Source organism: Chrysochloris asiatica, unplaced genomic scaffold, assembly GCF_000296735.1.
Source record: "Chrysochloris asiatica unplaced genomic scaffold, ChrAsi1.0 scaffold00165, whole genome shotgun sequence".
Taxonomy (NCBI): Eukaryota; Metazoa; Chordata; class Mammalia; order Afrosoricida; family Chrysochloridae; genus Chrysochloris; species Chrysochloris asiatica.
The window spans coordinates 2,835,899-2,849,078 of record NW_006408683.1 but is presented as its reverse complement, the minus strand read 5'-3'; the positions used below and the strand labels follow the sequence as shown (position 1 = coordinate 2,849,078).

Here is a 13,180-nt window from a genome sequence, read left to right as displayed (position 1 = left end):
CTCCTTTTGTGACTGACTAATTTCACTCAGCATAATGTCCTCAAGGTTCATTCCTGTTATGCGGTGGCTTGCAGCTTCCTTTTTGTTCTTAAAGGTAGCATAATATACCATTGTGTGTCTGTACCACAGTTTATTTATCCATTCTTCAATAGATGGGCACTTAGGTTGTCTCTATGTTTTTGCTATTGTAAATAGTGCTGCTATGAACATTGGTGTGCTTATATCTACTCGTGTTATGGCTCGTGTTTCTTGTGGGTAAGTACTAAGTAGAGGAATTGCTGGATCATAAGGTGTTTCTATTCTCAGCCTTCTGAGGAAGCTCCATATTGCTTTCCAGAATGGTTGGACCATTTTGCAATCCCAACAATGTAGAAGAGTCCCAGTCTCTCCACATCCTCGCCAGTATTTATTGTCCTCTACTTTTTTTTATCTTTGCTGTTATCGCTGGTGTGAGGTATCTCATTGTTGTTTTGATTTGCATGTCTCTAATGGCTAGTGATTGTGAACATTTTTTCATATGTTTGTTGGCTGCCTGACTCTCTCTTTGAGAAGTGTCTGTTGATGTCCTGTGCCCATTTTTTAATTGAGTTGTTTGTCTTTTTCTTGTAGAGGAGTTGTAGTTTCCTATATATTTTAGAAATGTAGTTTCCTATATATTTAGACAGTCCCTTGTCTGGTGTGTCGTTGCAAAAGAATTTTTCCCATTTTTGTGGGTTCCCTTTTTACTCTTTTGGTGAAGTCTTTTGATGCATGTAAGTTTTCAATTTTTAGCATGTCCCAATCATCTATTTTGTCTGCTTTTGTTGTGTGTAATTTTCAAAATGTTTGGTAGTCTGTTTATTACCTGAATTAGTTCCTTCACATTTGTCCCTATTTTTTCATTGATGGCCTTCATAATTCTGGGCTTCACATTTAGGTGTTTAATCCATGTTGAGTTGGTTTTTGTATAAGGCGTAAAGTGAGCCCTTTGCATCTTAAATTACCTACATTTTTGTTTTGTTTTTTCATAATTTTTTGTATTTCTAAATAATGGGGTGAAATATTTTCAAGCTTTTTCTTTAGAGATAATACATTGTAGCTATAGATAATCTTTATCAGTCACCGATTAATTAATACTTACAGATCTCACATCATTAGATATTGTATTACATATAGCTGTATTTTTGCCCAATTAATGGCAGTACCTACAGTCAACTTCTACTGGTATCACAGTCTGGTTCTTTTCAGTCTGTTTCTTTTCAATATATGTAATAGTTTTTAACTGTTATATAGATTCTTTAAAGTTCATTGAAATTCAGGACTTCATTTTAATAGTGATATTCATTTTATTCAAAGCTCTTTCCTGCCTTCTATTTCCCTGCAGTGGGGGATAAGGTTTGCTTGGTCAGTGCTTACTACTAAACCAAAGTTGGATCCTATGTGGGACATGTGGTTTAGGCAAGACCTCAGAGGAAAGCCTTAGTAGCTCTCCTAGAGACTTGTGGTACTTTAAGTAACTGACCCTCAGGTGGTGGTGGTGGTGGTGGTGGTGGTGGTTATGTGCCATGGAGTCGGAACCAACTCATAGTGACCCTGTACAGGGTTCCCGAGGGGACCTAAAATTAAACTAAATCCCACTGACTTTGATTCTGTCTCAGTGACTCTGTAGAGTAGAGTAGAACTGCTTGTTATGGTTTCTGAGACTGTAAATCTTTACAGAAGCAGACAGCCTCATCTTTCTCTTGTGGAGTAGCTGGTGAGCTTGAACCTTGTAGTAGTTAGCAGCTTAACACATGTCCCACTAGAGGACCATAACTAGATGGAAAGGGACAATGTCTTTCTTGAACAAGTTCCCAGTATTCAAAGGTTCAGAAAATACCCTACTGGCCTCACTGTAAATGAGATTGAGGGCCATATTCTTTTACATGTTGTTGTCATTAATTGCCATTGAGTCAGTTACAACTCATAGCTCCCCTGTGCACATTATAATGAAACACTGCCCAGTTCGGCACCATCCTCAGAATTCTTACGTTTGACTTGATTATTGCTGCCACTTTTCCAAATGTAATGTCCTTCCCAGGGACATTACTTCCCAAGTTTGAGCGATGACGTCTCGCCATCCTTTCTTCTAAGGCTTATTCCGACTATATAGATTGGTTCGTTTTTCTGGCAATCGACAGTACTGTCAATATTCTTTGCCAGTTCAGATTCTTCATAATTCAAATGCATCAATTCTTCTCAGGTCTGCTGTATTCATTGTATAACTTTCACATGAAGATGAAATGATTGACAATACCATGGGTTGGGTCAGGCATACCTTAGTCCTCAAACTGACATCGTCTGTTTAATGCAATACACCTTTGTTTTTGTTTTGTTTTTTAATTTAAGGTTTTTATTGTGGATTGAGTGAAAGTTTACAGGGCACATCATCAGTTTCACATTCAACAATTCATTACATTGATTATAATCCCCTCCATATACCATCAGTTAAAAGTATTTCTCTCTATCCGCTTTAGCTTTTTAAAAAACACACAAACAAAAAAACCCACTCAGGCATATATAATAATTTATATCTCCAAAGGGCACATTCTGCAAGTCTGCTCCTGGTCACCAGTTCTTAGTCCTTCTCTTCTTAGTTGATGTATCTAGAGTCCTCAGCCACTCCCTCTTTCCATGCCCCCATCTCTGCCTCCATCTCTGGTGCTGCTGCTTCTCTGGGTAAGGTCTCACATTCTATTTGTGTGTTCCTCTCTTGATGGTCCTAGGGTCCTCTATTTCTGGACTATAAGATTAAACACTCCCCTTTTTGTGTTACAAAACTTCTACCTTTACAAGTGTGACAGTCGCGATTAGTCATGATAACAGTTATTCACTATTGAATCTTACGAATCTTATCCCCATCTCTTTTCACCAGATCCATCTAGACAAGAAGACAGATTTTCAGTGGGGACTCTTTCTTTTCCCCCATACTCTTAAACTAAACTCCGTCTTGAAACTTTGTAAACCAGTCACTTCGTGCCTTTATTGCCCCCTCATTTTAGGTAGCCACAAGAGAGTGGCTTTAATAAGAAAATTTATTTTTTCGCAGTTTAGGAGGCTTAAAATCTGAATTCAGAGCTCTGGCTCTTAAGAAAGGCCCTAGTTTCCTTTCAGCATTGGTGGCCCAGCATTCCTGGGGAATCTCCATGCAACTTGGCATCAATCTTTCCTTGATCCAATGCAGGGCACCAAGTGCACAGGACACATTCACTCTCAGCTCTTCTTTGGTGATAGTGGGTCCCTCTGAGCTCTGGTTGCTTGGTTAGTCTCTTACATCTCAAGAGAGATTTACTGAGAATACAACCTTATCCTGTAGATTGCATTTGGCGTCATTAACATCATAGTAGTAGTACTAGTTGAGTGCCTTCAGGTTGACTCATATTGATCCTGATAGGCAATTGGTGGGTTTGAACCACCAACCTTGTAGTTAGCAGTCCAGTGCTTATCCTATAGTGCCACATCGTACATCATATAAGTAAGGATTTAAACTCAGGATAATTCCTTCAGATGTGTGTTGATCATATCAGATCATATCACGGGGAATTATTACATCATTGTAAATCTCATCATAGAGGTGATTATTAAATCTTAGTGATTAAACCACTGAGAATCCAGGTCCGAGAAGTTGACACAAATCTTAACTTTCATGTTGTTGTTGTGTTGTTAAAGTGTGGTGTCAGTTTCATCTCATAGAGACCCCATGTAGGGCCTCCAGGGAGTAACTGGTAGGTTTGAACTGTCATCCTTGTAGTTAGCAGTCCAGTGCTTATTCTATAGCACCACACAAGGACTCCATAGCTTCCCTTTAGGAGTTGTAAATAATTTGCAAACATGTGAATTAAGGATATTGTGTCTCTGTTGTGACGCTGTGGGTTAATGCGCTGGGCTGCAGTCGGTTTGAACTGGAAAGTTGGCAGTTCAGGATTACCAGCTGCTCCTTGGAAACCCTATACGGGGTCGCTGTGTGTCAGAACCAACTCGATAGCACTCAGTATCAATATTACTTTTGTTTTCCTTCATTTTAAATTCTAACTTTATTTCTATTCATGTAAAATATTTACTTAATATTTGTTATGTTCCCCCAAGTCATTTCTGACTCATAACAACCCTGTATAGCGTTTCCAAGGAGTGACTGGACTGTTAAGTTTGAACTGCCAACTTTGAGATTCAAACCAGCTTTGCAGTCCAGTGCTTATCCTGCAGTGCCACATCAGGACTCCTTTGCTTAATATGCTGTGTTTTAAATGTACAAGTATTTCCTGATCTAATGACAGGGTTTTGTCTTGACAACTCTTGTCAGTTCTGATGTAAATCGACTCTCTTTCTCTCTTTTTTTTCTTATTATTATTGTCATTTATTAGCAGTATCTTTATAAATAAGATCTTTGTCTTTGGAGTTTTAAAACATTAAATAAACATTACAGATATGTTTGAATACATACATACATACATAAAAAATACAAAAATCATAAAAACGTACAATGAAGAGTTAGGTGATATCGGCAGTTTGACAGTTGCAATAATAATTTCATTTGTGGAAGGTTCTGGATGATTTGGATTATCCCTGAGAATGGAGATGACATTTCTAATCAGATAATTAGTGACAACTACTCTATGATCCTTTTCTTTTTTGCTTCATATATTTTGTGGTGACATATACTGCATTCTGAATCTTACTCACCCTTTCACTTTTTGACAACTTCACTCTTTTCCCTTCCTCATTATTTCTTCTTCAGCAGTTCTTTCCTTTTCAAAATCTATTAAGTCCTGATCTACCCATTCCCCTTCTTCATGATCTATGAATTGTTTCACATTGGTGAATTGTTGTCAAGTGCTGTCAAGTTAAAATTCAGGGTTCTTGCCATATGAGAGATTTTTCCACTGATCTCTCCCATCAGATTATCCAGATCAAATGCTTGGAGTGTGTTCACACAACTCACCATTGTATTCCATTTTGTGCAGGAAGATGTACTAACAATAAGGTGTACCAAAAATTTTTAAATAAGTGGGATAATCATAAGTGAGGTTCAGCATAACTCGAATTGTTGTAAACCAAGATTACCTATAGTGAAACTTTTTCCCTTAAACTTTAAAATAGTCATTTAAATCATATAAGAGGTTAACAAAGTTCAGAAGTATGTCTTTTTTATACCTTTGAAAATGGATTTTCACACTTACAATGAAGACCAAATTTGTTATTCATACTCAACATATTTTTGAGTAATCTCTTAATTTTGATATATAATGTATTTATTGAACATTTGGGGTGTTTCCTCTATATACAGACATGGTTAGCCAACAATTTCCATTGCAGAAGTCTCAAATATTGTTATGTTACACATATTTTTCATGTGTCCACTCTCTTCCCTTTTGTACTTATAACTTTTTTTCTTTGTTTTAGAGAATGAAACTTGTTTGGGCATGGAACCAAGTGAAGAGAGCCAGTGTAAAGGCGAGACCCAGGATAGCAGCCCTGGCTTTAATCTGATAGGCAGGCAGGCAGAGTCCTCAGACTTTCCAGCAACTACAGGGAAGAACCACAAGGAGGAGCTGTGCGGCAGCACTGGAGCCCATCTGGAGCTCCACACCCAGTCCTCAGAGGCAGCTGGGAGCAGGTCCGGGCCAGACCTTTCTCAGAATCCTTATCAGGATGACTGCCATTTGCAGCTGACTGACAAAGAGGCCTGCAAAGATGTAGCCAGAATAGAGAGCATTTCTGAAGACCCTACGGTGTTATTTTCCAGTGAGTCAGTGATAGAGCCATTGGTTTCAGGAGGCTGTGACCATATACTTCCTGCATTGATTTCTGAAGATAAGTACTCGCAGACTGAAAGAAAGGAACTCCTATTGCCTCTTCAGGGTGCTTCTGAGGCGTTGCCCACAGACCAACTTGAGAATAATGAATTAAATGAGCTGCAGCAACCTGGCCTCACTGACAGTGATGGAAAATCACTACGTAGTCAGACTGACTCAGATGGCTCTGAGCATGAACTTTGTGAAAATAATAAAATATTTGACCTGAGTACAGTGCTTCCAGAGGTGTATATGGCCCCAGAGGAAAAGGGAGATAAGGACCATCAAGTGAGCAAAGAAACAGAAGATTATCTAAACAGCCTTTTAGAAGGATGCTTAAATGATACTGAAGATTCTCTTTTATATGAAGATAACCAAGAGGAAGACTCTGATCTCCTTCAAGACCTTTCTCCTGAAGAGGCATCCTATAATTTACAGGAGAGCCTACCTTCTGATGATAGCTGCCTTTCTCTTGATGATCTTGCCAGAAGGATAGAGATTACAGAGGTAAAGTCATGATTTCATCTCAGTAAAATGCCATTTAAGAAGCATTTGCATGCTAAACATTTCCCTTTTTGTAAGTTTTCTCTAGCTTCAGATACACAGGGAAATTTTGGTTAACGTGAACTTTAATCATTGCCAGTTGTACTTACTTATGCATGTTGAATAAGATGACTTTTGCCCATTGTTATGTTTATACTTTAAGAAGTCCTACTGCATGCTTCTGGGTGCAATAAGCATTATGAACACCATTTTTCACTTCACATTTTTATGGCAATTCCAGGAATCCTAATCAGGACAAGATTAGTCAAATTATTATAAGGAAATCTCATTTTTTTTTTTTCATACATCTGGAAGATAAAATGCAGTTTGTGCTCAGTAATAGTAAAATGTTTAAACTCTTTAAACAGTCTAATAGAGTAAAGGAAGCATTTTAAAATGCACTAAGACCTGGACAAACTGGATGAAGGTGTAAGCTATTAAGGTGCATGCTGTGAGTTTTCTCTTTCTTGCAGCATTAATTTTTAAGCTTCGGGCTTGAACAAACTTAAAATTTACTACTTGACTAAGTCATATTGTTGTATATAAATTAGTGTTAAATTTTCTCTAAAGACAGAAAAACTAACTGTAATGAAACTAATAAAAATAAATAAAATCAAGATGACCATTCTCTTGTGTTTGATAAGACAATAAAAAAATTCAGAAAAAGAAAAGATAGAACCCAAACTATTTCTTCCCCTTGGGAAAGTAGAGTAGATAGCCTTAGTTTAAATTCTGACTCCACCAGATCGCAGTCTCGTGGAGTTAACTTTTTAACCTAAGTCTAGTGTAGCATTTTAAAATGAGGATTAACTATTGAATTAAGTCTAGGACTAGCTTCATGTATTGCCATTTATAGTCAGTTCCCCATGAACTATGATTTTTCGTCTTAATTTTTTTTCTTAGTAAAAATAAATACAGCTTTAAAAAAAAATTAAATAGAGCTTATAGTAAAACAGGAGTCCTGGTGTGGTGTTGTGGGTTAATGCATTAGACTACAAAGTCATTTGATCCACAAGGTCAGGGGTTCAAGCTCACCAGCTGCTCCTTGGAAACAGTTGACCCTGTTGTACTCATTCTCATAATTTTAAAAAATACTTTATTTTTGTTATTGTTAAGACTATAACAGCAGATCATATACCATTTCAGCAGTGACATTGATTGCATTCTTTAGTTGCTCAACCATTTCTACCCTCTTTTTCAGAATGATTCCTCATCAGTAACATAAACTCACTCCCTGCCATCTGTTTCCTTTCTAATCTTCCAAGTTGCTGATGTCAATTTGGTCCTATATAGATAGATGTGTTTATTTTAACCAGATGTTTGGTACAGGGAGTTATCAAAACAGAGCTCACATCTGTAATCAGATCTATCTTCAACACCAACTAGATTACCTTTACATGACTGCTTCTCTCACATCAATCACCAAATGGACTGTATGGGTGTATGTGGTATAGTATTAACCTTTCTGGGTATCAATTGTGAAGAAGAATCAGAACTCCTCTTAGATCTTTCTGCCCTACAGAGCATTTTAAGGAAGGGATTAACTATTGGATTAATACTATTGTTGTATTATAACAAACTGGAATATCTTTTCTCAGACTCATTAATGCCAATTTCTCCTATCCAGATAACAGCTTGAGGTGGAAACTATGTGTATTTAAATTTTAAACTTGTTTTTACTATGAAGTTACGTTTTATACATGATGGGCCCCTCTGCTAAAATTCTACTGGTCTATTAAGTTGAGTCTGTTTAAGGATTCCAAAGCAATGCATGATTAACAAAAAGAACTTCCTTTGCTATGCTAACTCTTATGAGGTTGTTAAACATTTACTTTCTGGATACTTTTCCCTTTTTCATTCTGAGCAATATACTTTAATAAAGTCCAACTATTTCAGGAAGAGTTTTCAAAACTTCAGAACTAAAAGCTATAAATGCTTAGTATTTCCTAGATACATTTAAGAACAAGGTTTGGGACTAAGTAAAATTTCCAGGTAGTAGTGTTTACTTATAACTGTAACTTTTTTTTTTTTTTAAATCCAGACACTTACTCCTTTCAGTAAAACATTAAGGGCCTTTCACATACCAGGTGTTAAGGAAAAAACAGGAATCAAGTGAAACTCTTGGCCTTTTTGGGACTCTCTGCTGCTACTGTTGTCTGATATTAATCGACTTGTTTTTGAAATTTTCTTATGCTTCACCACTTTTGTGAAAGGGGATATACAGAACATGATTTCTTACTAACTAACTACTACTTGTGAAGCATATTATCTTGGGCTTGTAATATATTCACACCCTCAGGAATCACTACAGCACATGGAGTGCTGCCCTGGTTCGCTTTCTCAGTTCTCTCCCCAGTTGGTGACCCCTACCTCTTCCGGATTTCCTTACTACCCGTAACCCTTTCCCTCACTGAGACTATGTCTGCTACCCTTCTTTCTTTGTCACTTTTCCACCATTTCGTGTCTCTCTGCTCTTATCTTCTTGCCCTGTCATGTCAATGTTAATAACCATTGCCAGTCTAAGGACGCACTTAGCACTTGTTTTGTTGTTTAAACAATTGGGTACGTTACACAAAATGAAACTGACACAAAATCTCAGAACTAAAAATGTCTATACTGGTTTAATGCATTAATATAGATGAAAGGATAAATGAAGCATTTCTAAGTTTGGGAAGCCTTTTCACACACTGAATAATTTTGCTTACTACATGAGTCATTGCTGTTACCTATCATGTAAAAAAAGAAGGACATGTTATCATCAAAGTATAATCTCAGCTATTTTAAGGAGCTCTGGTAGTGTAGTGGTTACGAATCGGGCTGTGAACCGCAAAGTCAGCAGTTCGAAATTACCAGCTGTTCCGCGGGAGAAAGATGAGGCTTTCTGCTCCCATAAAAGTTTACAGCCTCGGAAACCCTGTACAGGGTTGCTATGAGTCAGAATCGACTCCACAGCACACAATGACAACAATTTTTAAAAAGTATCAATGTATTTCTGCTCATTATATAGATTTTTAGAGAAAAATGTGTATCGCTTGTTCAGTAATTCTAAATGCCTTCTGTGGGAGTGCCTTTGTACCACATGCAAGTGATTATAGTCACTGATAAGGACTCTGCATGCTTGACATCTGCATCTAGCAATTTTCTGACTCCACATGTGTGAATTTCAGTATCCCAAGTTTTTGCAAAAGATGAAATTTTATTGTGGTATCCCAGAAATACTGACATGATTACTTTAATATCAAAATCCCTAGTCCCCTTCACCCAGGATGCTGTGATGTAACTAAACCATCGACTTTATTTTGGAACCTGACAGGACAGCATTACCGTCCTCTCAACTCTTCAGCTGTTGAATCCCATATCCTAACACTCAGAGGGAATGTTAGCATCAAACATGAGAGAAAAAAGTGTGCTGCACAAATTTGACATAGCATGCTGCTAGTAAAAAAACCCACTTGGTTTATAGCAGATTGTTACATGTATAGAAATGAGGCAGTTGTTTTGCTTTCTGGAAAAGTAATACTCAGGTTGAATATTGGGTAAACTTTGCAAAAGTTAATGTTTAAAAATTATCATTTACCATTGAAACTAACTGTAATTTAGAAACTCCATATGTAAGCTGATTTTGTAACATGTAGATTATTCATTTTTCTTCTAGCAATTCGTTAACATATATGTGCATAATCTACTTGGAGAAATGTTTTAAAGCTACAATAACTTCATATTTAAGCAATTTTTGTTTTAAAACTAATTTTATAATGTAAAAGCTGAGAGAGAAGGTACTGTGCTACACTTGGGTCTTTTTTTTTTTTTTTTCTCTCTCTCATTTTGTTTCACTTAAAGATTCATATAAAATTTTTAACATAAAGAGGGTAAATTTACTTCTTGAAAGATAGACGGACAGGAAAACTACAAAACAATGTTGGCAGACTGACTGATTACTACAAGAACAACCAAGTTGCTCACCCAGGAGACATCAAGGCAAGTGGTCGGGTCCTCTCAGGGCAAACCCCTTTCCAAGACTAAGACTCAATGTAAATACACACTCTGATTGGTGATCACGTTCATCACCGATAAGGGGAAGTGAGGGAAAAACAGCAGTGAAGCTGCGAGCTAAGCCCTACAACATTCAATAGACTCTTGTGAACCTGGGTGGAGACCTGGGTACTCTTCGGCCCGGAGTCAGTGACATAGCCACAGAGGTCTAGAGTGGGGAGTGAAGCATCCAGAGGGTAAATTTGCACAAATGAATTTTTTTTTTAATGTTTTATTGTGAATTATGTGATTGTTTACATAGGAGAACATTAGCTTTACATTCATCCTATCATATATTGTTACATTGCCATTGTTACAATCCCCTCCATTCATCATCAACCCACCAAAGGGTATACGCTACAAATCTGCCCCTCCACCCCCCCACCCCCGGTCATCAGCACAAAGGCTCTCACTCACCCTCTCTGGGTCTAAAGTCCCCAGCCACTCTATCTTTCCACGTCATTGTCTCTGCCTCCATCTCTGGCGTCACTGCTTCTCTGGGTGGGTCCCGCTGTCCGCTCTTCTCCCTTGGTGGTCCCAGGGACCTCCGCTCCTAGACTGCAAAGTCAATCACACCCCTCCTTTTGCTACAGAACGTCTACCTTTAGATTTCCAACCCTCACAATCAGTCCTAATAACAGTTAATCACTATTGTATCACAAGAGAGCTATCTACATCTTTCATCAGCCCAGCTGAAAGATTGGCTACTACTCAGTGGAGATTCAATCTTACTCCACCCCCTCTGGATCTAGCCTCCCTCTTGAATGCTTGTAAGGCAGTCACTTCTTGCATTTGTAGCCCGACCTCCATTTTAGATAGCCAATGTCCAAGTTGCCCATTCCTGTCTACTCTGTATGGAAGGGGTGGGAATGATCCTAGCTGTAAAGATTTGTTCCCACTTTTGAGCTACTGCATCCATGGATGTAGGTCAAGTTCAGTAAATTGTATCAGATTACTCTTTTTTTTCTCTTCTTTCTTCTTCTAGTTAATCTCTGATCATCCAGTCAGTCATTGAAGCCAGGTCAAGTGGGTATTATCTGCAAGTGTGGGTATTCTTATACATATGCCCTCTCTTCTTATTAGCTGGATGCTTCACTGTCCACTCTAGTCCTCTGTGACTATATCACTGACTCTGGGTCCAAGATCCCCAGGTCTTGTCACACTGCTGGCTAACCAGGTCTCCACCCGGGTTCACAAGAGTCTAGTGAACATTGTAGGACATAGCTCGCAGCTTCATTGCTGTTTTTCCCTCACTTCCCCTTATTGGTTATGAACGTGGTCACCAATCAGAGCATGTATTCCCATTGAACCTTAGTCTTGGAAAGGGGTTTGCCCTGAGAGGACCCAACCACTTGCTTTGATGTCTCCTGGGCAAGCAACTTGCTTGTTCTTGTAGTAATCAGTCGAACTGCCCATATTGTTTTGTGTTTTTCCTGTCAGTCTTTCTTTCAAGAAGTGTCTTGTAATCTTCTAGCCCCTCCAAGCTGGTCTGCTTGCCCTTTCAAGTGGAAACTTCCCACCTCAGAAGATACTGGATGTGGTTCAGGGTTTCACCTATGGTCTTATGTAATGCAGAGGCTCCACAGGAAGCCTCCTTCACTGGACATATATAATCCCCATTTTAGGTATTCCAATCAGGAATCCTGGTGTGGCGCTGTGGGTTAATGCGCCAAACTGCAAATCCATTTGAACTGTAAAGTCGGCAGTTCAAGCTCACCATTTTCTCCTCGGAAATCCTATACAAGGTCGCTGTGGGTTGGAACTGACTCGATGGCACTTAACAACAACAACAATCAGTTATAGGCAGAAGATGGACTTACAAGCTTTCTATGATGATATTTCTGGCTATTCCTTTCTCTCCCCCTCAAGTGTCTATTTTTTAATGGTATACCACGGAAACCAAGATTCAAAAGACAGCCAATCATCTTAACATTATTTCCCCTCTTTTCTCCATTCCAACCATGTCTCAATCCCTATATCCCAGAGCCCTGTTTTTCCAAGGTTGTGCATATATCATTATTTACCTCTGTCCCACCTTAGCCCATGCAAACCTGTCTAATTGTTTTCCCATCTACTTTGTTCTTACATTCCCATCCCCGTTCTTGTGTATTGGCCCCCTTCCTAGCACCCAAACTATCCTGTGTCTTTTCCCTGCCCCATGCTCCACCTTCCCCTCACCCCACCCCCTACATCCCAGTAACCAGCAAAGAATCCCCCCTACTTTCCTAAGGGTTCTTTTTCTAAGTCTTTTATAGTAGTGGTCCTATGCAACATTTCCCCTTTTGTGACTAATTTCACTCAACATAATGTCCTGAAGGTTCATCCATGTTATGCAGTGGCTTACAGCTTCCTTGTTATTCTTCAAGGTAGCATAATATTCCATTGTGTGTGTGTACCACAGTTTGTTATCCATTCTTCAGTTAATGGGCACTTTGGCTGTCTCCATCTTTTTTGCTATTGTAAATAGTGCTGCTATGAACATTGGTGTGCATATATCTACTTGTGTTATGGATCGTATTTCTTGTGGGTAAATACCAAGAAGAGGAATTGCTGGATCGTTAGGTATTTCTTTTTCCAGCATTCAAAGGAAGCACCATATTGCTTTCCAGAGAGCTTGGACCATTTTGCAATCCCACCAGCAATGCAGGAGCATCCCAGTCTCTCCATATCCCCCCATCATTTATTGTCCTGTACATTTTTTTATCTTTGCTGTGAGATGATATCTCATTGTTGTTTTGATTTGCATCTCTCTAATGGCTAGTGATCATGAACATTTCTTCATATGTTTGTTGGCT

General features: G+C 38.5%; 1 protein-coding gene across 1 annotated transcript in view; it reads left to right on the top strand.

Moving 5' to 3' along the window:
- CNST (consortin, connexin sorting protein) overlaps nt 1-13,180 on the top strand; it is a 170,608-nt gene that overhangs the window by 125,780 nt on the left and 31,648 nt on the right. The window contains exon 9 of the mRNA XM_006871269.1: nt 5,419-6,317. Within this exon, the coding sequence (XP_006871331.1) occupies nt 5,419-6,317 (899 nt within the window). The remainder of the gene's footprint in view (nt 1-5,418; nt 6,318-13,180) is intronic.